The sequence below is a fragment of the Neopsephotus bourkii genome, unplaced genomic scaffold (genome assembly GCF_033783945.1).
Source record: "Neopsephotus bourkii isolate Nb327-2 ecotype Australia unplaced genomic scaffold, CSIRO-AGI_Nbou_v1 NB_1154, whole genome shotgun sequence".
Taxonomy (NCBI): Eukaryota; Metazoa; Chordata; class Aves; order Psittaciformes; family Psittacidae; genus Neopsephotus; species Neopsephotus bourkii.
The window spans coordinates 3,645,409-3,672,024 of NW_026901640.1; the positions used below are offsets into that span (position 1 = coordinate 3,645,409).

At 39.1% G+C, this 26,616-nt stretch overlaps 1 protein-coding gene across 1 annotated transcript in view; it reads right to left on the minus strand.

Annotated features, from left to right (window-relative positions):
* NCOR1 (nuclear receptor corepressor 1) overlaps positions 1-26,616 on the minus strand; it is a 67,631-nt gene that overhangs the window by 5,611 nt on the left and 35,404 nt on the right. Inside the window, exons 15-42 of the mRNA XM_061363556.1 lie at positions 26,069-26,196; positions 25,358-25,575; positions 24,043-24,105; positions 22,484-22,623; positions 21,698-21,824; positions 20,415-20,970; positions 18,988-19,117; positions 18,497-18,689; positions 14,776-14,936; positions 14,291-14,411; positions 14,079-14,180; positions 13,466-13,563; positions 12,887-13,055; positions 12,171-12,311; positions 10,786-10,869; positions 10,022-10,278; positions 9,310-9,670; positions 8,581-8,805; positions 7,689-7,898; positions 6,786-6,935; positions 6,099-6,266; positions 5,627-5,792; positions 4,869-5,362; positions 4,285-4,413; positions 3,553-3,710; positions 3,083-3,306; positions 2,505-2,642; positions 505-647 (exon numbers count right to left, since the gene is read on the minus strand). Coding sequence (XP_061219540.1) covers positions 505-647; positions 2,505-2,642; positions 3,083-3,306; positions 3,553-3,710; positions 4,285-4,413; positions 4,869-5,362; positions 5,627-5,792; positions 6,099-6,266; positions 6,786-6,935; positions 7,689-7,898; positions 8,581-8,805; positions 9,310-9,670; positions 10,022-10,278; positions 10,786-10,869; positions 12,171-12,311; positions 12,887-13,055; positions 13,466-13,563; positions 14,079-14,180; positions 14,291-14,411; positions 14,776-14,936; positions 18,497-18,689; positions 18,988-19,117; positions 20,415-20,970; positions 21,698-21,824; positions 22,484-22,623; positions 24,043-24,105; positions 25,358-25,575; positions 26,069-26,196 — 5,254 coding nt within the window. The remainder of the gene's footprint in view (positions 1-504; positions 648-2,504; positions 2,643-3,082; positions 3,307-3,552; positions 3,711-4,284; positions 4,414-4,868; positions 5,363-5,626; positions 5,793-6,098; positions 6,267-6,785; positions 6,936-7,688; positions 7,899-8,580; positions 8,806-9,309; positions 9,671-10,021; positions 10,279-10,785; positions 10,870-12,170; positions 12,312-12,886; positions 13,056-13,465; positions 13,564-14,078; positions 14,181-14,290; positions 14,412-14,775; positions 14,937-18,496; positions 18,690-18,987; positions 19,118-20,414; positions 20,971-21,697; positions 21,825-22,483; positions 22,624-24,042; positions 24,106-25,357; positions 25,576-26,068; positions 26,197-26,616) is intronic.

The window sequence follows — 26,616 nt, forward strand, 5'->3', positions numbered from 1 at the left end:
AGAATCCATTACTGAAACTATAGTAAAATAGGTCTTTTTAACAGCCATAATCATAAAGACCAAGGAAACACAAAACTTTCTGTTTCAAGACACCTTTCCAAAAAGGAAAATATGTACTAGCTAAGGAAGATATAAAACAAACTACAAAGTTAACTAGAATAATGTCAGGTTTTAACAATTCTTTAGTTAATTATGTGGGGTTTTTTTCCATTGTTTTGAGAAACCATTTCCATCTCTCAAATTAAATGATAAAAAGCTTTAATGTGACAAGTCCTACATCCACCAGAATAAAAAAAAAGAGTGTGTGTGAGGGAAATCTAACAATATTCCACTTCTTTGGTCACAAATTATTACATATTTGTTCTTTATTCATAGATTTATACTCATACACGTGTTATTTGAAACATTTAGGTTGGGACATTGTCGCAGGGACAGACACCTATGGATAGCAGTCACATAAAGCTTAAGCTGGAAAAGTTCAGGGAAAAGGCAAGTCCTGCATACCCATGTCAGAGTCACCTCCACCAGATGAGTTCAGCTTTCGAAATATCTCCTGTTTCTTGGATTTTACCATTGGTGAAGTGTTCTCAAGTTTGGTGAAAAACGAAGGCAGGTAGCTTATACTGCCTGGAGAGCGAGAGTCAGTCCTGCCAAGACCAACATGTGTCAATGAGAGAGAACGTTTTCCAAGATGTACATTTCAATCTTTCCAAAAGCAGTCAGGCAGAAACCACTAACATTCACATGAACTTTAAGACTCTTTTCTCAGCCTGTTTTCTGGGGACTACACAAGTCTAATGACTCTCCAAGAACATCTGCTTTGTCCATGTAACAGAAAAAGTGACCATGTCATTCTCTGTGCCTGGAGTGGGGTATACACATGGTGTTCTTAGAAGTTATCTCTGGGGTGCCTACTTCTGCCTTGCAACGTGCACACTGGCTGCAGTTTGCAGCATGAATCAATATGTGAAGAAATATTTAAGCTAGAAGCCCAAATACTCATCCTAGCTGCTCCTATTTACAATCTTCTCACTCTTGTCCCCAGTATGCCACTAAAAAGACATACTGCTTTTAAAGTCTGCTTGTCCACCCTGTCACAGATGGTCCAAGCAAATAAGCTATTTCAGGCATTCTTAGAAACCAGGTAAAACAACCTTATGGACTGGAATTTGGCTCAAGAGCTGTCAGTTAGTCACTCTTGCTCTACGGCACAAATTCAGACTGGGATCCACGTTCTGTATTTCATACCTCTTACCAATTTTACATTCACAGTGGCTGGCACACTTTCTGCACACAATTTCTGTCACAGTGTAAAAAAATGGCTGAAGTAAATGTCAAACTGACTTTATCTTCAGATCTTAGACTGTGCAAAGTTTAGGCTGTTTATAGAGATGATAAAAACAGTAGCATTTCAACTACAGAATTTTAAGGGGAAAAAACAACCCTAAAAATCCAAGCTAAAGCATGAAGATATTCAGGTGAAAAACCTAAGCTAATACCAGGGTCCCGAATGACTTAACACTGTTTTGAAAAGTGGATAAAAATTATCAACTGTATGTTCACTTGTAACACTTGAGTTTGTTTAAGCAGCAGTAATCCAGCAAATCAGCTTTAATTTAAAACCCCCACCCCATAAAAATGTGACCTGCCCTGCCACGTTCCTGAAAATCATTTTGCATGCAGCTAAACCTGCATCCTGGACTGTAACAACCCTGCCAGCAACTGCAGAGTGAAGAGGGTAAGGGTGAAAGAAGAAAAGAATCAATTTCACCAGCATGAGCTTTAAATAAGTATATGGTGAGCCTGCTGGTTGCTACCCCTTCTTCAGCAGGCAGCAGAGCAAATGACAGAAGTGTCCATTCCAATGTGCATCTGCCAGCTATTTGAAGACACCAGCCCTGACGCAGTCTGCCAGGATCTCATGTAGTTTTATGCTGCAGATCTGGAGACTGACAACTAGCCCTGGAAAACAGGGCTGCCTGACACCCCTGGGCACAGGCCTCCTGACACCCCACCTTCACACCTCCCTGAAATGAAACTCCTTAGCTTAATGCTATTTCATGAGATAAGCTGCTCTAGAGTCACAAGCATTGGAAGCCTTGGGTTCTTCCACACTTCACCAGGACAGTATCCAGGAAGCCAAGCATGCAGAAGAAGCCTGAATTATTTAATACAAGCTGCAGAAATTGTCCCTATTCCCAAACCACTTCAGTTTTACAGAACTGACACCCAACGAGGAGTTTTGTTATAGTGCTTTCTATCAGATATGACATAGAACCCACTGCTTGCACCAAGAAACTGGAGACAGAACTGGTATAGATTATATTTCCCTCAGGCTTCCCAAAGCATCTCCCAAGTAGCAGGTTGTGAGGAGTACAAAGGGGGTCAACAGTGATAAACTACTCGCCTGTGGCACCAGAGGAAAATCACTTAAACTGCTCTTTAATACTCTATGCAGCTCAAAGATCCACAATTATGTTTTTAAAATTCAGCTCTACACATACCTCTGTTCAGTAGGCTCCGTTCTTTGGGAAAGCAAAAGAACATTTTCCTGTTTCTCATGTACAACTGGGACCTGAGGTGGCGAGATTGGCTCATAGGGCTCTGAAGAGACATGACTCCTCTCTGGGGATTTTCCAGGTCTACATCCATAATTCAGAGACAGGTAAGTACTCTTAATGCATGTAAAGCAGTAGTCAACACATGTAATTGCATTCCAGTTTGTTACATAACTACTTATGTCTAGTTATGTATGTTACATGCTTTTTAGTATGTCTGGTGATCTCGAAAAGATGACTTAGAACTATCAGAGTCATTATGGACAATTTAAAGTAATTAAACGTTTTCATCCCCCTAAAGACTGGAAACTAAGCACAGGAAGTGAAGGTAGAACAGTTATAATCAATGTTATGGAGCCAAGCAATTGTCAAAAACAGTGCTAAAAAGATGTTGCCAAAGAAAAGGACAGAAAGATACCTCTATGTCTGATCTACATCAAGGTTACTGTATTTTATAAATATCAGATTTTATACATATCAGCTCTGGGCATTAAATTTGCAGTAAAACTGAATACATGTGTTACCTTCCCCTGGACTTGTCAGACAGATTTTCAGGTGACACTCTAGCTCCTGGCCGCTGATGGTGGACAGACTGTGACTGGGACTCAGGGCTGTAGCGATTCGATGTCTTTGCCCGGGTAGCAACAGGTGTTGGAACAGGGGTGGAATTCTGGAATGTAGTGGTGGGAGGCTGCAAAGAGGCCTGAGAAGCTGCTTGGTTTCTAGCAAAGTCTTGTGTAATAATTTGCTGATAGTGGCCAAGAAAATAGAAGAGAGATCTCGGTCAGACACTGGCCAAGAGACTATGTATTCATGAACTAGATGAATACGAGACCGATTGCAACAAATGAGATGATTTTAAGTTCAGACACATTGTATAACAGCCTCAAGTAAAACTAATAATTACAGAATTGGTATTAAGTTTCAAAACATGTGTTTTCATCATCAAAATATAACTTTTCACATCTGAAAAGATGCATGCAAATAAACCTACACAGATGTGATCAGCAAGGGTGATAAGCCGATGGGTCCTGGGCACATGTGCCATCCCTTCTGCTTGGGAAGAGGGAGGTGGAGGTTGTTGGGGTGAAGGGGGTTCCTGTTGTGTCCTATAGCGGTGAATCGTCCCCTCATATTGCCTGTTTGGGTCATCTAGTTGAAGAAGAAAAGGTCAGTCTTAACAGATGGTATTACTGAAGCTTCAAGGTTTGAAACTTCTGTGCTTACAAATTTAATAGAGGAAGTGTTTCTGCATTAGGTCTTTGATATCCTGTGTGATAATCAGTATTTCCCCCTTCATATATAAGCCCTACAATTTAAAGTAGATAAAATAAAGCTTCATTTCACAATGTAGATTAATTGCAGCTCATTTCTCACCTGCAAACTGTTCTGTAATATTTTGACCTTTACTAATAGGTAAAAAATTGTAGGCATCAACACCTGTACACAGGACTTTGAAAGAATGAATTGGAAATAAATTTCTTATTAAATCAGCTACCCTATAATGGAAAGGAGCTCTGTCTGTCTAATGCCAAATGTCAGTTCCAATACATTTGCTCTAGATTTTCCAGATCACTGCAACAACATACTTCCAACAAAAGTTTCTGAAAAGTTAAGAATGTGCTAAGCATCCACTTAAAGACTCCCAAGGTATTTATGATGCCATGGAGCTGGTAAACATAAGCAAGATAATTGTGAGAATATTTATATATGCAGATAAACTTACTTTCTGCCTGGCTTTGTTTAGGTGTCTCTGGTTGATAGGGCTGTAGCTTTTCTTGAGTAGGTACAGGTGAATTTGCAGGGCTAATCACCTCAATGGCATCTCCAGGAGCTTCATACCGATGGGAGGATACTGAGTATCAAGCAAAGGTTGTGGAATAAGGTGTAAATGTCACAGAAAATTTCTCTTGCCTCTACACAGCAACACCAGTGCTTCCATTACAATGACACCAGTGAAATGGAAGTTAAAACACTATCTTTTCCTCATGATAACCATGGCGATACAAATGCTTCCACAACAGTGTTTCAATGTAAACCACATAATTTTAGGTTTCTTGAGTTCTGATAAGGTTAGTCTTATTATCCTGCATTTCCTATTGTAGCAGGGAATCTGAATAAAGCAAACAACTCTGATTTTCCAAGAATCTTGAGTAACTATATGCAAAACCCGTATTTGTCTATGAAGTGTTTCTACTGGGCAGAGGTGAAATATTTTATCATTGAACATCAGAATCATTTCACAACTTATTATTTCCCTAAAACGCTAAGACAGACAGCAAAGAAGTAGATAGTTACTAAGATACGTACAACTACTGGAAGAATCTGAACTTTGAGAGCCCCTATCTCGTGCATCCTTGTCTGAAGCAATCTGTCGAGTGATGATCACATCTATGAAGTTAGCAGCAGTAATTGTGGTCTTTCCTCGAGTTCTCAGCTCTTCCTCGTACCTGGATTTAGGAGGAGGTCCTTTCTCTTTACCAGCCTCTGAATAGACTACTGAAGACTGTCCCTGGGACTTGCCACCAGAAAAGTTTGCAGATGTATAGGGGCACTGGACAGGCCTCTTTTCTACCTCCAGTGTCTTCTGTTCCATCTGCTGCTGTTCAGTAACCACAGCTGACCGGCGTCCCATATTCTCTTCTATCCTGGTGCCTTCATGCTTGTTCTCTTTTGCTTTGGCAACTTCCATCTGAGGAGCAGAGGCTGCAGCATCTACGAGTGCTGCAAGGGCATCAGCAGCAGTATTGTAACGGGAAGCTGGCAACCCTTGAGTAATAGAGGGAGCTCCAGGGGTGAGCTGCCTGTTGACAAACATTGAATATTCTCAATTATATTGCATGAAAAAGAGAATCAGAGCCACATCACACATACAACAAAGTGAAGCTTTTCTGACACTAATTTCTATCCAAACTGGACTATTGAAATGGATCATTTCCAATAAATCCAAGAGCAATCAGATAGTGATATGTCTTCATCTTGTTGTATTTTCCTCAGGCTCAATGCACTGTTTAGTAACTGCAAATGTTAGAACACATATCTCTGGAATAGTAAGTTATAAATCATACATGATACGTAGCTGAGCAGCAGGATCCAAAGGTGTGATTACACTTGTCCCATTGGTTCCTTGAAAAATACTAGGCCTTTGCTGCAGGATGTTTTCCTGGCTTCTAACTGAAGGGGATGGGGACCGAACATATCCATGACTGCCAGGTCTGCCAGGCTGCTCTGCACCTACAGAACAGAGCAGAAGGAAACAAACAATATATATTGATAACTATTATAACAATGCAGTACTACATATCTGTGTTGTCTCCTCCACATCCTTTCCCAGTAGTCTCCACCCTTCTAGCTGTGACAGTATGCATCAGAGGTTTAAATGGCAGCAGCATGTTTACAATGCTCTGAATGACATGGAAGTTGTGCTAGCGGTAACTGGGATTCACACCATTTCCCAGGTGCTACATTGCTATGAGAAAAAGATAAGAAGCAGTTACAGTCTACAAGACAACTGATTTAAATGTAGAGATTTGCATTCACCTGGTCGAAGATAAAGTTCAGCAGGGACTGAAGAGATTCTCTCCCTCTCCCGTTCTCGTTCTCTTTCCCGCTCCCGTTCCCGCTCCCTTTCCCGTTCCTTCTCCCTCTCCCTTTCCCGTTCCCTTTCAGCATTTGCAGCTGCAGAAGCTGCCAGGTGTGTAGGGTGTCCTGGAAGGTCCACAAAATAAAATGAAGTAGTAAAAAGAGATACTCAAGTTAAGCATAACTGGATGTAAACACTTGCCAATACTCTGCTATCCACTTACAGCAAAATTTCCCAAATACATTTTCATTCCACTCAAAACTATCCACTTTTCTAAGAAGATAAAAGCTTAACATACAGTAACAGTGGAAGGCTCAACAGCTTTTTACTAAAGTGGTTTTTATAGAGTTAGAAACTACACAGCTTATAAACCCAAATTCTACTCTTCAACACGTACACTATGAAGTCAGTGAAATCACAATCAAATGATTATAAATAAAGAAATGACAGAATGAGGCAAATTCTGCATTTGTCAGTGCTCCTAATGTAACTACAAAGGATACCCTTAAGAAAACCTTTGCTATCCAAGTAAGAAAAGCATGCAAAAAGCATCACCTGAGAAAACACCAAGACGTGACATTAATGAAAGCTAAAGAAAGCATGTCAGACAACTAGAGACAGCAGCAGATCACAAGGGCCCTTACCTGGTGACAGAGAAGCAGGATTGTAAGGCCTAGGAGGGAACGTAAGTTGGGTACCAGGGATATATGTGATTCTCTCCATGGGTGGTGTGCTTGTTCCTCCAGGATGAGGCACTAAGATAGTGGGAGCCATATTGTTCAAGTCAATAATTCCTGTTAGGAGATGACACATGTAAGAATAGTAACTCAAGGACAGACCAATAGCCCACATGTTATATATTCTGTTCATTAATAAAGGTCAGCAGTGAATGCTTAGTGGAAAAACACAGAATAAAGCAAATGCAGAGCTACATTCCTCCTGGTTATACTCTCTTAGATCTGGCAATCAGCCATTTAACTTGTCCAGATTCCCATTTTCTCTGTTTCAGGAGTTACACTTTCACAAGATGTCTTTTCGTTTTCAAATGCTCCTTCTTGCTTCTCTTACATATTCAGACTGATTTAGGCTTTTCCCATTCCTGCAACACCTCACACACTTTTGCTAACTCTCTAACCTAACACCTTTAAACAATCACCCTGTTTTTCACAAACCTCATCCTTTTAGCTGTTGCTTTTGTTTTCATTTTGGAGAAGTTCTCATTTTGATATAATTATCTTTTCTGAAGTTGAGGATGAGTTAAATATGTTTCTCAGTACCAATTTAAACTATCAAACCAGTCTAATTTCTTGAACACTAATAAGTCTTACAGCCTTCCCTTTAACAATATTGTTTACATATATAGTTTTCCTTTATGCCCACAGAAGCCAGTATAGAAGTATGACAACACATTTGCAAACACATCTCTGCCTATGCACTTGTATGCATACACACTTATGAACACATCTTTATAAGCAGCAACAAAACAAACCAACCAACCACACACCCAAAACATACTTCAAAGAACGTAAGAAAAACCACGGGGATACCTCTTGCTCCTGCATACGGGAGAGCTAAAGTTTGCTCTCTGGGAGATAATCCTCTCGTTACATCAGGACGTAAATTGACTTGCATCTGCTGTGAGGTAATGTAGTCATTTAGGATTGTCTGTCGTGTGTTCTCCATCGCGTAAAGCTGATACTGACTTGGGTAGCCTGGGGTGGGTGACAGCTGCCTTTGGAACAGGTAAGCAGCAGCAGCTGAGGGTGAAGAAGGAAACAAAATAGAAGATTTAGGGTCTGGGTGATATCAAATGGAAGTTTCAGATGTTTAATGAGAAGCACTGTCAATTCTCCCTAGCCAGTGCCAGATGAATTAAAACAGCATTTTAATACTGGTGGTTTACTGAATTTATGCAGTCTTCAGACAGAAAAAGTGAAATAACCCATACTGGAGATATGCATAAGAGACTTGATTAAAAATATAAATCCTGAAGTTCTGAAGATGTAAAGAGCTGAAATACCTAAAAAAGGTTAAAATATCTCACAGAAGGAGACTGAAGGATAGGTTAAAAGGAAGTCTACTGTATTTAGTATCACAAGGGACAACCTGATAATCCCTCAGTGAGAAGGAATCACAGTCCTGAATAAAGAAGTCCTGATTAATTCTATAGCATCTTCCACATTCTTCTCTGCATAGCTTTCCTGAAAGCTTTCATATATTTCACGAAAACTTATCTAAAAATACTGTCTGAACTTTGTAACCAAACAGAAGCAGCTGGCAGCTTCTAGAAGAAAGTTACAGCCTTATATAATCATATTTTCCATAAGTTTCCTGGCCAGATAATAACCCACCCTCCCCCCCAGTTGAAATTAGGCCACAACAGTGTATAATACATAACCTTTTATGAAATTAAAAGAAACCCAATACAAACAGATTTACCAGGATCCAGAGCCCTGTGAAATGGCATAGCAGGATCTAAATGAGGAGGGAGGTGACTCCTATAGACTTCAGGAGTTGCTCCTCTATGATGAGGGTCAAAAGGACTGTGAGTCACTACAGGATCAACCCCAGGGACTGGAGATTTTGCTGGCACGCTCTCCCTCTGTGTCGGAGTAAGTGTGTTTTTTCTTTCGTGATTTGCTGGCTTCCCAGAAGATATTCCACCTAAAACCAATGAAAACTCCAAATCAATAAAATGCATATTTTTTTCAATAGAAAATTCAGCTGTAAGTATACACTGGCTCTCAAGTAACAGTCTAGAGGATCTTGCAATGTGATACAATAAATCACAGAAAGTATTTTATATCACAAACTATTTCTGGTGAAAAATCTAAATCCTAAAGCTGATTGCTTACACTTCACCACAATACCTTCCTCATCTAGATACCTCCATAGGAATAGCTTCTGCCCTTAAAATGTTACACTTACAGGCAACTGTTTCGATACAACCCATAATTAAATGCAAATTGAGAAAGAATTGTCTTCCCACATTGATGTTATAATATGGCAGATTTTAGGCTTAGAGCCTTCTAAAATTCCCTGTGGCCACCCTCCAATTTGAGAGAAACCATTAGAATACAAGAAAGTAGAAAGGATTACAGAAAGCAGTTCAAAATTAAGTTTAAAATTAAATCATTAAAACTTCTTGTCTGGATAGGAATAACATACCCTCACTAACTCTATTCAGCATAGGTGAACTCCTGGACATTGGACTCTGATAGTTCACAGGTGTCCTCCGAGCATTGGTATCATCATAAATCCCAGGGCTCAGCTGTGATTTGGGAGTTTCATGAAGAGTTGACCTGAGAACAGAGGGACCAGAGCTCACTACTGACGTGTGACGGGAACGTACTGCATCCCCGGTCTTCACATCTTCATATTTTCCTCGCTCCACCACCTTCACGTTTTCTGGCACCATTTCCAGCTGAGGCATTCCACGGGGAAGCTTGCTTGGTCCAGTGATTAAAGATTTTACATTATGTTTGATGGCAGACTGGCCAGAGTTGCTTTCGTATTTTATGGGTGTGCCCTGAAAAGGAGAAAAAGACAGGTAAGCTTATTCTGCCAATGTTTCATGTGTGCTAAACTTCTCACATTGCTGACATCGTAGTTCATTGCTTGCATCACATTAACACAGAATATAATTGGATCTTAGTGACTGTTACTTGTCAGTTCTCTCACATTTGCTTGCAAATGTGTTCCCTACAGTTGAAGCACCAGGATTTATTTAATACACAGAAAATATTTTTAAGCTTTTCAAGTTGGTGGCTTCCTTAAAACAAAACACATCTCTCATTTGCAATTATTCAAATACCCTGAATTGATTCAATCCTGGGTCTGTAATCAACTGGGTGAGTGTAGCACTGCTTTTTGTATTCACCTGAGATATGGAGCCTTCTATGATTGGCCTGGTCGTTTGCACCATTTCGGGAGTCTTGCGACTCTCCTGGCTTAGTAAATCCTGTCTTGGGATTTCATGGATGGAACGACCCATTTCTTTTATAGTAGTGACTCCATCATATGGTTTCCCCTTAGTAATGGCTCCTTCAAATGTCCTTATGGGAGGTGACTCTCTCTTAATCTGTTTAGGGTATTTCAAGCCTTCTTCAAAGCTTTCAGCTGTTGCTCTTGGTGTACCTTTTATAGAAAGAAAGAGTCACATTACTGGCACTAGTAATTACCGAGTCTCTTTTTTCATAAAAAGAGTAAAATAACTACATGTCATAGTCGTGGCACTTCAGTTTGCTATAATCTATGATATGCTCTCAAGACTAAGAAAATCACCACAGAAGTAATAGTGAACAAATATTCAATATATCACTGAAAGGATCCCAAGTTATTTCAGATGCTGAAATAAAGGAAATAGCACACATATTCACATTTAAAAAAAAAAAAAGAGCTAATTGCCAAGTATTTGTATTAAAAATAGTCTGATTTCCATGAAGAAATAAAATGCTACATTTACACACTAGCTTTGTGCACAGCATATCAGAAAACTGCTGATTTATGCTCTGAAAAACATGTTTAATAAAATTAGCTCCACCTTTAACACAGCTACCATTGTTAACATCAGTTTTAAGGTTCAGAAATACAGATTTTTGAGGCTGTAATTAATGCTTGCCTTCTAAACTCACAATACTTTACCTTGCATTATAGAGCCAGACAACACTGTTCTCTCTTTTAGTTCAGCATGTGGGCTACCCCGAGGCAGTGCACGGCATATTAAACCTAAAATTAAAATGGACATAATTTAGAGAATTAAACAAGTGTTCAAAGAAGCCCAACAAAACCCTCCTCCTTCTTACATAGATCACAGATAGTATCTGTATCAGAGTAGTGCCCAGAGGTCCTAGCCTCAGCATGCTAGGCATTGTAGCAACATGTTATAAACACCATCCTGCCCTAAAAAGTAAGTCTTTCAGTTCAGGCATTCATGCTATTACATTCCTGCAAGTTTTAACATACTTAGAAAACACAAGCTATTTTTTATAATTAAGCTTAACTCTTGCCCCAGATGCAGTCACTGCTTCTCTTACATTTCACTTTACTTAAAGAAAGGTGTTCATGATAGAAACCCAAGCAAAAATGAAAAAAAAACACCTCAAAATATAGCTCAGCTTCTTCCAAATTAATCAAAGTTCATTCTGAATCATCTGGGAAGAGCTGAATTTACTGTTCTTAGAGTAGGAATCTGAATCAAATCCCAAAAGAACTCATGGTTTTCCACAGTCTGAGGACAGAAAATGTGTCAAAGCAACGAGATACAGCACAAATGTATCAGAGCAGCTTCCCATATCCCAAAAAAGCCTAGAGATGAGGCAAATGCATCAGAAACTTAAAGGCAAGACTGAATTTCTAGATCCTAGGAACTTCTTATTCATATTGCTCCTTCTGCTGAAAGTGTACAGAAAATAGCCTTTAAGGGCTACCCAAATATGGGGAAAAAAAACACACTTAAGGAGTAAGACTCCATAGTTTAGGTATGCAACATTTTCTTGCACTTGTATTTTTAAAAAGCAATCAGAAAAGTTATGCAATGGCCTGACTTGACCTTTGCAGCCTTATTTCATTACAGTTTATTAAATCAAAATCATACTAGGGATGCCCTGAAGCGGGATACAGCAGCTGTGCAATCTTCTTCTTGGCATAATCCAAGAGGTTTACTGCAGGAATGCAAACGGTCACGCCAGTGTGTTCCACAGTTACTGTGCCATGGCTGAGACCAATATTTAACTAACGGGTGTGCCCATGGAGGCCACACTGGTGTTGTTTGAGCTCTACATGACCTACTGGGACTGTGATTCAGAGTCAGTCACACGTGTCAGATCTACTAAGAGGAAGAAGTGCTAGCTGAACTCCAGTCATATTTCCAGCATGTTTGTAGTGGTTACTGCATAGATTCGGTTAGTAGTGTAAGATTTAAATCTCATTTCTCTTTTCGTCTGCTTCATAAATAACTCCAAATACTCTTGCAACAATGCAAAATACTTGGATAAAACACAAAACACCTTGGAAGCAGCTGTTTTTACCTTCCAGTGGTGCAGACACCGGAGACTCACGCATAGACATTCCTTGCTTTATATTCCCTTCCATTGTATCATAGCTTCTCTTTAAACCAATTTCATGAGCTGTTCTTGGACTCCTTGTTCCTTCACGAACATTTTTAATAGCTGGCAAAATTTGTAAGAGTGTGGTCAGGAAAATGTGGATGATAAGAAAGAGATACACGAGCATAACATTTAATGAGACCACAGGTCATTAATACTTTAACAAGACAACTTCAGTTGAATATTGTAATATTAAATCTCAACCTTCAAAAGATCCTTTATAGTTTGTTAAAATATATATTTGTTCAGTTACTCTTTTATCAGTATCTTAACTGAAGTTCAAAGTTAAAGGATACATTTATTCTGATTTTAATACAGATCATTTCAAACTTGTTTAACCTTTCAAAATAAAAATCTTCCATGACAAACTGGAAATAAATGGCAAAGAAATTAAACAGCTTAACTATTATTTTAAATACATAGTACAAGAGACTCTTCAGAACACCACCACAATTTCTGAATCACTTTAATTCTTAGACTCTCAAAAACACATGTAGGTCAATACCTCTCCCAGATGGCACCCCACTGATTAAGGTTTATATCCACCACTTGGAAACAGATACAATTCAGCTATGGATTATAAAAGCAGAACATGCTGCAGTCTTGCCTTTAATCAGGTATAATATACAAATACCCACCATCATAAGATAAAATATGCCCACTTTTGCCTTCATAAATAACATGGCCTTTGGCTGAAGTTTCCTCTCGGCACTTTTCTGGGCTGTTGTCTTCTGTAGCTAGCCGAGTGATGGTTCCCTTCAATAATGCATCAGCTGCTATGCCAGCCTGGGACAGAGCTGGTGTACCCTGCAATTCAATCAATCAATCAAATGTAACTCAGAACATGGGCACTTATTTAAGATAATAGCAGTAAAGGGAAAAAAAAAAACCAACCCAACCTAAACCCACAACATTTTTTAGATGTAGAAAGCCACCTGCTTCATCAAGCACTATGGAAGTTCTTAATAAGCCTTCAGCTAGGTTTACCAAAGGCTCTGGTGGCTTTATTTAAAGACTCATATATATGAAGATGAAAGCATGGTAATGATGACTTCAGCAATAGTAGGATTTGACCATCTGATTGTATTAAAATTTCTTTATTCAAGGAAGTTCCTACTTGTGATAATAATTCACTTTTTCAGTCACGCAAATATATCCACAGTGACAGCTTAAATATGCAGGTTTGCCTCAGCCTTCTCAATAAGCAGAAAAAATACCTGAGTTATGGAGCCTCTCAAAGAAGGAATGGTCTCAACAGATACTTTACTGGTTGGAGTTCCTCGTGTTATACTTCCCTCCTGTATCGTTGCTGTACCTGATTTGAAATAAGACATCCTGATACATAAGAGAATAACAAAAAAATAGCTACTCTAGTTGAAACAATTAAAAACTCTAGTGCAAACTCTTGGCTTACATTAAAATATGGAGAAAAAATCAGTTTAACAGCATGCATTTGAGCAGTCATATAATTTCCTCTTTTACAGACCAAAAGCCTTTTGCAGTATTATTCCATGGAATTTAGTTTCTTTTCTTTTGATGTATTTGGATATTTGACATGTATTGTTCTGCATATGCTCTAGTGAGCAGCTTCATTTTGAAACTGGCATGCGTTGAGACAACTGTTTTGAAATGAGACATGCAGACAGGAGGCGCTAGCTACAAATACACATGCATTGGAAACAGGGAGCAGATTAATCATATAATCTTATGGTACTTATATAATCATGTAATACTTAAAAATAACACTTCAGCAGTTTGAGCTCTAGAAGTTAATTCTCTCAGTTTTCCCAGGCTCTGACAAGGTTTCTAAATCTGTGTGATTTTCTTTACCTCGAACCACACTTTCATGTTGTGCCCTGACCAGGAGTCCCTCAGGTTGGGAATTCTGGCTTCTGGGAGAGAATTCCTCTTGTTTGATATAGGGCAGGGAAGCTATTCAGAATAAGAAAAAAAAGAAGAAAAGTTTTGTTTGGGTTTTTTTCCCTTTAATTACAAGTCATTAAATAGTCTACATAAAACACGTCAGTTTTTTCTTTTCTTACCAGATTTGGCTGACTCCTGCTGCCTTGGCAGCCCAAGAGATATAGAACCCACTGATGGCTTTGCAGTTTCTTGGGTGTAGGAAGCTTGACTATGGGATGTTAAGTAAGTGCCAGGTGTTCCCTGAAACAACAAATATATGTTAATTCTTGTCTGCGGAATGAAGATTCACATCTGTGTTTACAGGAGAATGCTAATACTACTACGATCCTATCTTAAAATGCTACAGTACACCACTGCAAAGTATCAAAGTTAGTTTGGAGATGCACTTCACCCAAGCTGGAGATCTTCAGCCATGTTCCTAAATGTAAATAACTGCAAGATTTTCTATTTTCTAAAGCATCTGTAATTCCTGGACTTTTAGAATTGGCATGTATATGTCTTAAGTGTTAATGCTGTGAACACATAAGCCAGTACAAGATGTTGAAGGCTGGCAAAAGTGCAAATATTGATGTAAGCAGAGGTTTTCAAATAATAGTTCTCTTACTTGTGAGATTGAGCCTCCCATGATGAAAGAAGGCTTTTCTGATGGCACACTTGTTTTGGAGGATGGAATGAGTGGTGGTGGTGGTCTGGTTGGTCTGGTTGTTGGAAGGCGGACACCTTCAGGTATATTGGTTATTACTTGGTGAGGTGCTGGCTGAAGAACTTGGGGAGAAAACATTGTATGTTAAAAATAAAGTCTGTTTCAGCTCTCCTACTTGTTAGAGAGACAAGAGGAACAAAAATAGCAAGTTCATCTAACAATTTCTGATGGGAATACAATACCCAAAAGCTATCTAGGCTGTATTTACAGCTCTGATAATCATTATGTCCAAGTGTATGTTATGCATAGAAACTGAATGGAAAATATCTAACCTGGCATAAAAGTTCAAAAAGAAATGGCAAAAGCTGCACTGTAGAAGTGCAGACTCTGAAAACTAACTTTTTACAAACAGCAGCCCAGGGCAAATTCAGATTTTTTGCTGTTTTCCTGTTTTTAAAGAAAGTTCTTATTCTTTGAAGGGAATGCAACTGAGTCAAGTATAATCTAAGCTTCCCTGCTTTTGTCTTTTCTTAGCATGACATTACACTCCAAAGGGAAAAGCAATAACCCAAGTTTCACAATTAAGATTTGTCAGTTATTTCACTGTTTTATAAACCACTCAGATTATAATATTAAGCAATTACAAGTATGAAACTAATGCCAAAGATAGTGGCAGCTTTCTATTTTCCTTAACTCCTCCCTTGGTAAGAAAGGCCACCCATGAATATGACAGTACTTGTATTAAGCTGAAAAACTCTTGATGACTGTGTCCCAGCGCTGTTCTAACACTTTCCAGATCACCCATCTGCTTTAATACGTGTCATGCAGCTAATGCAGCAACAAATAATAAAAATACAATCTCAAAGAAGCTTGAAGTTTACATGCACAAGGAAAACAATCTATTTTCTTCTTTTGTTAATTTACAAAGCATTTAGATACTAATTTGATACTATATCAAATTTCAGCAGTCCAGCTTCCAAGGAAGACTACATATCCCTGTGATACCTAACAAAGTACTTACCTGGTGGGACACTGTAGCGAGCTGCATTCATATCAGGCTGGGGAGAGGCTTTATTAACTTCTCTTGGAGACAGCCTGTACGGTGATGCTGACCTTGTTGCTGTGTTTTGCACTTGTGCTTCCTGTTCTATTGCTCGCTTGACCTCAGCATAAGGCATATAGGCCACTGGTTTTCCTGTGAAGATTAAGGTTATCAGAAAGAAAAAAACTCCAGATTAGAAACTGAAGGTACAAGGTTCAGTTTACAGCACAATTTTAACACAGGGCCTGCTCAAATGTCAGATGTACTCATCAGGTAGAAATGTTACCATTAAATGTAGTATTAAGGTACAGCTTCATTTAATATACTCTTGCTTCTATACTTCTATATCCAAAGCTTTGAAAAACTTTCTCATGCTTTCTGTATGTGAAAAATAGTATTTGAATCCTTTAGGTCCTCCAAGTGAAAGCTCTACCACTGAAAAAGATTTCATTTCAGGAAGATTCCTTTCCAAATCCTGTGTACCAGCCAGATTTACATACAAATGCAGCCAGACTTACACACCAATCCCACCAGACAGAAGCCTCCCTTCCTTGTTTGCCCGAAGAAGTTACAAATCAGATTTCAAATACTAATATTGCCCATCAGTGGTACTTAAAGGGAAAAATACATTTTTCTTTAATTTAGGCAATTAAAAATCCAGTCCCAGAACTTCAGAAATTCCTTTTCTCTGGCAATGGACAATTTAAGTATTCAAAATTGTAAGTCAGAACAAGTCTAGTGCAGCTGTAAAGTTGTATCTTTAATCTCCATAAAGAAAGGATCTTTAATATTTTATCTCGTGGTATTGTGTGGGTTGTCAGGCTCTCTAGTTTGACAAGATGCTCCACAACATCACCAGTGTTCTGATGTATGCAATACAATGTTTCTAAACAAGTCTGTGGGCTCTCTGCTGCATGCAGCAGTTGGTGCACAAGGTTCACATGCACAGCGTATCTTAGGAAGTAGCTGTTGTAATCATCTGATGACAATCTCAGTCCCTTTTAGTTTTCAGACTAAGATGTCCAGGCTTGTAGAACCCATTTACATAAACCATGTTATCCCTCCCTCTCTGTTTGCCTCAATAACCACCTTGATTTTTGCTGGCAGAGACTTCACCCCAGAACTTTCCCACACTTCATAATTGCGTACTGCCAATGCCAAGAGTTATTCAGGTAGTTTTTCAGTTAAATGGTACTTTTAAGCAACCCCAGACCTTCCACCTAAAGAAGCAACTTCCAAAACCCACAATCTTACCCTCCCTCCCCGATCTTCCAGCTCCCTTCTCGCTATTTTAACAGGCAAAAAAAAAAAAAAAAAAAAAGTTGTTACTTTCATTTTACTTTAATAAAAAAATAAAGGTGAAGCATTTTCATGACATAATTTAAAAGTTATGCATATTAAATCTATCTGAGTTTCAAAGAACGCGATAGTTTCTGTTGCTAATACTATGGAGACAACAGAACACACGAGCATATAAAGATCTAAGAATGCAGAATTATGCAAAGGTGATAATATCTCTAACATTGTAACATTTGGCACATTAATCTTAGTTTATTTCCATGTTACAATGTACACGTTTGTGGACCTATTCTTTTCTAGTAAGCAAAGGTGAGGTAAAAGTTACCCACTTCTCAGGTACGGAACTGGGCATCCCATAGGATATGCTTTTCTTGCACACAGAAAAAAACAACATTCTGCTAAGCTGTTTGTAATTTGCAAGCTGTTGATGAAATAGCTTCAGTTCAAAGAATGAAAATATAACCAACATACCCAGAGAAAACCCATAATATGAACGTTTATAAGGAAAGCTAATAAACGCATCCTGTGCCTCTTAAGCAGCAATTTGGACAGTGTAACATCTACAATCTCCATGTGAATCACGTTTCTGTAACCAGCAACTGTAACAAATACATCCTTACTTAGTCACCCTGACACATTCTGTGAACAGTTTCAGCATTGTTGTCTACTTGAGGTCACACTAAGAGCCACATTCAGGAAACACAGGTCTAGATTGCAGAGTTCACTTCAAACCTTTACTTCACATAGCCTCTATACATACAAAAGCAACCAACCATCATACCCCCAGGAGAACCTTTCATGCAGCCCTTCTGAGAACAGACAGGCTGGAGTATGACAGTTCTTTCATGCCCTACTCCACGGTTCAATGTCCATGTATGTACTCCAGTGCAGTAAAACATTCCTTTTAATTGTGCTCATACTCCTTTACCAATTCTCTCCCATCTTCGTCTTAGGTTTCTGAAAGGTGCTCCCCCAGAACATGCACTTATCTGATTCCTCTCACCTACAAACCTAATCTTTCTCAATCTCTCTCACTGCCCATGGCAGGGGGCTTGGACTTGATGATCTTAAGGTCCTTTCCAACCCTAACTATTCTATGATTCTGTGTTTGAATTTCACTCAAATAGAGCCATTTTTTTCTGCCTTATCTAAAGGGGCTACATGGTATTTGTAACAACGCTGTAACTGCAGCAGGTTCTCTGTAGCAGACAGGTACTTTTAATCAAACGCCATCAAAAAGTACTTAATTATTGGTACACTTCCATTCTTAAATGAGGTAGCATTGTAACACAGAGACATAAAATGCAGGGCTGTTTCCGTGACAGATGTGAAAACGCCTACCTTCCCACTCATTAGGGCTCTTGGAAGTACCACAAGGGCTTACAGCACTTCGATACTCCATATCCAGCTGCTCCTGCCTCTGGCGTTGCTCTTCCAGCAGCGCTGACTCATGCATTGCTTTAATGTGCCGTTGATACAGCGCATAACCACTCACTGGTGTTCCAACGGGAACAGTACAGGGACTGCAAGAAACCTACAAGGGCAGGAAGGTATTAGCATCAAGTACATTAATACAGGTACTTACTAAAGTAACTATCTTGCTCAATGACTCCACTGCAGCAGCTGCAGTTTATGTATGAGCGTTTCAAGTGACCCACACTTGTTTTGTAAGCTACTACTTGTGTATTTAATTTATTTCCCCCCCTCAAAAGTATGATAACAAAGCAAATGATGTATTTCTTCATTTGTTCACAATTGTTTGCTGTTGTAGTATTGCAAATAGTTTTAGGGACAACAGATACTCCTTCAAATATCACCTAAAAAGCCCATACCATAGGTGGTATGACGGCAGCTCGGTGGTGAAGCTGTTGCAGGTCCATCTGCCCTTGCTTTATCGTGGATGATACCAGTATTGACCCAGTGGGATTTAATAGTGAGGGCTTTGACTCCCTGCTGAAGATACTGGAATGGGAGACAGAATGAAGTTAAAAAAAAATCACCATAAAGACAAAGATTAAACATCTTAATAAATTTAGAGGCAAAAGTATGCCTCTCAGCTTACTAAAAACCAACACATTTAGAACACTGGACGAATAGCTGAATGATCAGAATAATGTCTGTTTTGTCCCACAGCACATCCGGTAGAAGCGGCAACAGATGCTGCTGTATTTCTATAATACACAGAAACACCAAAAGAAGTGTTGAGAACCTCCATACCAGAAATTCATGTATGCAGTTTCTGTATGCAAAGTACTGCAACAATGCAACCTTCTTTATAAAGAATAATTTTGGGGAAAAAAATAGATAGGAAACACTAAATATAGAACAGGAAATAAAAGAAGAGTAGTATACAACAGACTACTTTCACATGGAGGACTAATATATTTGTGAAGTGGAAAGCTGATGTCTGAAAATGAAAGAGAGTGTAAAAACACCATCAACTGCACTTTTCCACAGACCACATGCAGAACAATGACACTGGATACTTTTGACATTTAACTTGGTACTGTGTGTATATTAAGGCCACTGAGAGGGAGGGGTACAGGGTCTGGTGTTATGCCATGGTTGCACAGGAATTGCACCAAGAGAATACTAAAAAGACTTCAAAAATTATCAGTGGTCAACCATCCCCAAAAGATAAATGGTTCCAAAGACATGCAGTGTTGTCCATTTACAGCCCTATATACTCATGTGGATTATCCAGAATGTTTAGGGCCAAGTTTCCAGGAACTAGGTAATTTACACGAAGACACTGAAGAAAGTGGCCATCCATTTCTCAGGACAGTTGCCCATGAATTTAGGGACACTGACTGGCAAGAGTGAGAAATACTTCCACTACTCTATCATTCAGAGCCTTCAAGAGATTCAGTTCTACTGATTGATACAGCGCGGCTCTATGACAGTAACTGGGTGCAGGACTCCAGAGGTTATACAAGCAAATAAACAGGGAATGTTAAAAGGTAACTAAAATGTCAATATTTTATGCCCCTAGGTTATTATCTTTTTTTAAGCAATTTTCATCACCTACTAAAAGATATATTCAGGCTGTTTTCCCTGTCAAATTCAAGGAGTTTTGCATGCATTCTACTAAACTGTGAGAGCAAGAATCAATTACAACTTCATCTGCACATTTCTGGTTTTACATTCAAACAGTTTTTTTACTAAAGGGAATGGAGAGCCCATAAACTGTCCCACACTAACCAATCACACTATAAAAATAATAGATGGCAATATTTGAATGCTAAATAATTAAACTCACCCTTGTCTATCAGGTTCTCCATCAACTTCCTCATCAGCACTACAGGTGGCACTTGAATCATTATCTGAATGGGATTCTTGTCTTGCTGTATTAACCTGTTGTGACAGACTATAGTCCATTTCCTCTGGTTCTGACTTTTCCTTGGGTTTCTCCATTTCCCTCTCTTTGGTATCACTCTCTATTTTCACTTGAATATTCTCTGGTAGCCTCATTTCAGTCTCTACAGGTTCTACTTTGGTATGCACTGGGAGAGTAATCACAGGCTTAGCTTCAACCGGATGGCTTCTACTGTCAACTTCCATAGGCTCTTCTGCCTCATTATTTATTTCTTCCTTAACCTGTGGTTCAGGGTTCTGATTTTCAGCTGCTGATACACTTTGGGTTGTTGAAGAGGGAGATGTGCTGGCTGCAGGTTTAATGGTAGGTTCTTGCTCTGTTGTCACCTCAGGGGTTACTTTTGAAGCAGTGCTCTCAGAGGGAGTTTCTTCACTTGGTTTAGCAGGTTCTGCTGGAGTTGGGGATGGAGCACTTTCTGTATCAGAACTATTTTCAGCACCTGGTGAAAACGAAAGTTTTACAAGAAAATCAGTCATACCTGTAGACATGCTGACTTGCAAATCTTGCTCTAAGTTAACAGTTCTAGCTTACTTCCTTTGTGAATCACCACTGTTTTATTGAAAATTCCTTCTTTGCACTGTGAAAGTGTAAACAGCATTGACACCTAGATACCAGTTATAGAAGGGTATTGATTTTTGTAGTAAAGAACCTTCCTCCTCTCTTCAGCCTAGTTCATGAACTCCATTATATTATAGATAGCTTTTAGAAAAATAGAAACATTTATGAAAAACTATGGCAACACCTAGAACAAAGATGACATATTCAAGTCTTATCTTCTGATATGATTCTTCATTCCTTAGAACCACATCATCGAATCATAGAATGGTTTGGGTTGGAAAGGACCTTAAGACTATCTAGTTCCAACATCAATATTTTAACATTTGTTAAAGAAAATGGATGCAATAAGGATTCATCATTTTTAACCTATCAACTGTAAAACCAGTAATTAATTTTCACTTGTAGAAATGGACAGCTTGCTGAATTGCACACATACACACTGCAGCTTAAAACAATACCAACAACTAAAAACAAAAATAACCACATTTAGCCGTATGTATTTGAGCATTACATTATGAAGTGGAACATAACTTTCTGAGCACATAATTGGCACAAAACATAGGTCCCTTTCTGTGCATGCACAAGTTGCCTTTCAGGAAAAAAGTTACCTTCACTGTCTTCTGGATTCTCTTCTTCATTAGATGCTTCAATATCTTCATCCTCCTGAGCTGACACAGTTGAAGCTACACTCTCACACTGTGATACATCTCGCTCCTCACGGGGCCTTCGTGAAGACTGGTAAAAACACAGCAGTTAGGTTTGCAAATATTATTTCATTTTACATGCATTCTCATTTATCAATCTGAGGCTGAAATGAAAGACAAACTCTGTTTAGCACAGATTCATTCACAAGAGCACACTTTGAATCTCAGGCCAGCTTTTGCTGATAGGTTTGGCGGACAACAGAAGTACTGCAGCAAACACCGATAATGACGCTTTCACTTAAGTGAGAGAAGACTAGGATAACGCTGATTTTAAAGGAGTTCAACACTCAGAATTCCACTCTAATGCCCCAAAACTTTCAGTTCCCGGGCTTCTGCCAATTCTCTTGCTCCATTTTGCAAGGTTAGTGATTACTGTGTTTCAAGGTAACTGCTTTATAGTGATGACCTGAATCTCTATAGTTGCTGATGTACTTATGAGGAATGTGGTTTTCAGAGCACTAAAGAATTCTTCAGGCTTGAGTGTTCTGATAGAAAATTTTCTATTGAACGTTAAAGCAAGAATTGATTAGTGTCACAGGTCAGTGAGGGGCAGCCACCTTTTCTAGGAGATGCGTGTCACAACAAAGATCCAAGTGGTGACTGCAAAACAGTCTTAGTGAAGCATGATGAATGACTTCAGAAAGATGCCAAGTTTTCCCTTGCAAAATATTCAGCACCCATCATCCTTACCTTTTGTTTGTGCTGTTGGAGTAGGCTGTCCAGATTGTGTCTCCTTTTATAGTTGAAGTAAAAGTTCTTACACTGAGCTTCACTTTTTGTCCCAACCATTTTGGCAATTGCTGCCCAGTTTCGTCCATGTTCCACTAGACCTGTTCCAACATACAAGAATCAATATTTACTATGATATATAATTCAGCTCTCAAAACCCTAAATAAATATCTATGGGACAGTAAGATACAGAAGTACTGTAGTGTCCTTAAGAGAATTCTCACTATAACAATGTACTTGATAACTACTTACGGAGGGAAAAAAAATGGTGTCAACCTGAATGCCCGCTTATGAAGCCTTCAAACTTAACTCTTTGCTGCTGATGATATGTAAAAATTTTCTGCTAAAATGCTGATTTTATGCATAAAATTTACAGGTAACAGTATCTGCCAAATGATATTTTACAGGTAACAGTATCTGGCAAACAGCTACAGGTTGGGCAGAGAAGAGATTCAGAGCAGCCCTGCGGAGAGGGACTTGGGGGTGCTAGTTGATGAGAAAATGAACATGAGCTGGCAGTGTGCGCCTGCAGCCCGGAAAGCCAACCATATCCTGGGCTGCATCAAAAGGAGCGTGACCAGCAGGTTGAAGGAGGTGATCCTGCCCCTCTACTGTGCTCTTGTGAGACCTCACTTGGAGTATTGTGTACAGTTCTGGTGTCCTCAACATAAAAAGGACATGGATCTGTTGGAACAAGTCCAGAGGAGGGCCATGAGAATGATCAGGGGACTGGAGCACCTCCCATATGAAGACGGGCTGAGAAAGTTGGGGCTGTTCAGCCTGGAGAAGAGAAGGCTGCGTGGAGACCTCATAGCAGCCTTCCAGTATCTGAAGGGGGCCTATAGGGATGCTGGGGAGGGACTCCTCATTAGGGATTGTAGTGATAGGACATGGGGTAATGGGTTAAAACTTAAACAGGGGAAGTTTAGACTGGATATAAGGAGGAAATTCTTTCCTGTTAGGGTGCTGAGGCACTGGAATGGGTTGCCCAGGGAGGTTGTGAATGCTCCATCCCTGGCAGTGCTCAAGGCCAGGCTGGACGAGGCCTTGGGTGATACGGTTTAGAGCGAGGTGTCCCTGCCCATGGCAGGGGGGTTGGAACTTGATGATCTTAAGGTCCTTTCCAACCCTAACTATTCTATGATTCTATGAATAGACAAGTTACAAACTACATTAGCTTTTCTATGAACAGAATGTCTTATACAGGAGCACATTACTTTAAGAAGTTACATGACACACACATCTTCACAACATGGACATGTGTGAGTCCATGTTGTATTCCATGGACCAAGTACAACATCAAACAGTTTTAAGTAAGCCATATGAAAATAGTCAATGTATATCTCAAAAAACTGATTTTGCCTGTTAAAGATGTTTGCTTTTTTTCTGCAAATCTTGAGTTATTCATTCAGGGTAGTGCTGCAAAATATCACAGCACTCATATTCTGTAGTTCAGGAAATTATTGTAATTGTGTGAAAACAAGTGTTCAGACGTAAGTCAAAAGCTTTACAAGGTTTACCTTTCTTAGCAACTTCCATTTCTTCTTCTGTCCAGCGGGATGTCTCCACAGGCTCTGAAGAAGCTGAAAAAGAAAAAAAAAACCCACTGATCAGAGAAAGGACCAGGATTCACTATTATGGCAATCATGCATCCCCCAGCCAACTATCTATTTACATTAAGACTTGTTCAAGTAATTTAAGAAAGCTGCTTAGCAGGAACCACCTCAATGAAAAATAAAAGAAAACCAAAAAATATTAAGTAAAAACAAGCATGAAACTAAGTAGAATTCAACACAAAATAGTTCTCTTTCACATATCTGGATTTGTATCATTCTGTTTAAATTTCTGTATGGCATTAAGCTGCCACAGCCTCCATTTCCTTTTCATAAATGATGCCATTATGCACAGCATGCAACATGGATCTTTCCACAACTTTCATCAAAAAATAATAAAAGGTAGGACACTCTAAAGCATCTGATCTATTGAAAACCTGTTTTGGATTTTCCAGAGAACACCTCAAAAATGGTTAAAAAAAAAGAAAAAAGCCCACTAGTGCCTTAGTCTAGCTGCTGACAAAATCCCACCACATCAACTGAGCAAGAATGTCTATAACAATCTCTGATGTTTACAGTTAAATAAGAACTGATTTACCCACTTTGTTCTTTAGAATACTCAGAATATCTGAGCAACAAAAGAGCTGAGGAACCAGGAGCAAACTGCCACAGCAGAACACTGCAAGAAAAAACAACACAACCAAACCTGCCCTGCCATCCTGGGTAATTATTTACTAGCCACAAGGTACTCTGTTTGCTGGTATTTCTGCACCACCACCAATTATGTTAGTCTTTTCAGAAATGCATTCAAACGCAGCAGTCTTTTTTTTAACCATGTGCCAAGAAAGCCACGTTTTATTTTAAAGAAGCCTCTTGCCATCCAATGCAGAAACAACAAAAAACAACCTACTCGGATCTATTTCAGCTTATGAAACTCCTGAAAGTCCTCAAATATCAGGCCTACTTATTTAACAATATCCTCTGTGAGCTACAGCGTCTAAGTAAATCTGTGTCAAATGCTTTTGAATCTCTACAGATCCATCATTAACTCTGTGAAGAGAGAAAATACAGTCAAACTACCTTTTCCAACCCCCACACGATTCTAACAGTCATCTGATTACATATATACTATTCATGAAGTCACACTCATGAAGTTTAACAGTACCACACAGCCACAAAATACAAGCAACCCTAAGAAAAAAGATGTACAGAAAAGGGCTTGATGTCAGTGAATAGCCTGATGACCAGATGGGTCCCCGAGTGTCCTATAAATGCTACTCACAAGGTTCTGGTGGGGGTGGAAGAGGTGGAGGTGGTTCTTCAGTGGCTGCAGCTGCAGCAGCATTTGCTTGTGCAGCTTCATTTGTCATTGATCTGGTGATTCTGCCCTTACGACGACCTTGGCTATTGGCAGTTTTTCGGCCCCTAGGAGCAGCCTGCTCCCTTTCCTCCGTTTCCTCTGGTGCAGCTTCAGTTTTGTCCTTTTCTTTGGTATTCTCTCTGGGATTAGTTAAAATAGAATTCAGTCACATTCAGATAGCCATCGTGGACAGCTATTCCTGAATACCAATGTAAAAAACTCCCATAAATCCAAACCAAACCACAAACAAAACTCCAAAAGACGCCTTTAGTGAAACAGAATTCACTTACTGCCCACAGTTTAGAGTTGCTAGAGAATAACACAGATACATATAATCAACTTCAAAGAAAATATGAACTGTGATGCAAAAAAAAAGTTTAAACCAACAAGTTATGAATATTATTACATGTGCAAAAAAAATAATCCCATGGCTTTTTCCACCACTCTGATTAGTTCAGCAAGACAGAGAAATTCAGACACCTAAAAAAATTGTTTAATGCACAAACCCTAACCTAAATAGGAACAGTTTTCAGTCCAGATTTCACTGCAGGCTAATGCGAATCCTTCTGATCCTTGCAAAATAGAAAAATGCAATGTAGGCTGAATGAATGCATTTTCAGTCCATATACTTACTTAGATTCCTCCTTCTCATCCTTTTCTTCCTCATCTTTCTTTTCCTCCTCTTTTTTCTCTGCTTTGTCTGCTTTTTCCTCTTCTACCTTCTCTTCTACCTTTTCTTCTTGAGAAGGACGAGCAATTTGCTGCTGAAATGAAATGCCATTTATGTATTATAACAACTTGATCACACAAAGATGCAGCACCTCATACAAGCTTCTTTTGAAAGTGAGCAAAGAGGTTACAACATACACGTACATGTGTCAACTATTACATGTGCTCTTCTATGCCACACTAAAAATGAGAGGTCTGACCAACATCTTGCATAGTAATGCTGTTGCTCCTCTCAAATTTTATTTTTAACGTTGTCCATTTTGAAACAGTGAAACATGATAGCTCACAACTTGGAAGCAGATCTCATAGCATGAAAATTACGACCAACTCTAAGTCACCTTCTCAACGCTGTCGTTAGTAATTAAGAAATATAAATGTTCAAAAAATTGGGTCACGCTTTTTAGATTTAGGCTTCCAGTGAATTTGCAGAAGGAAAATTATAGCCTAGACTT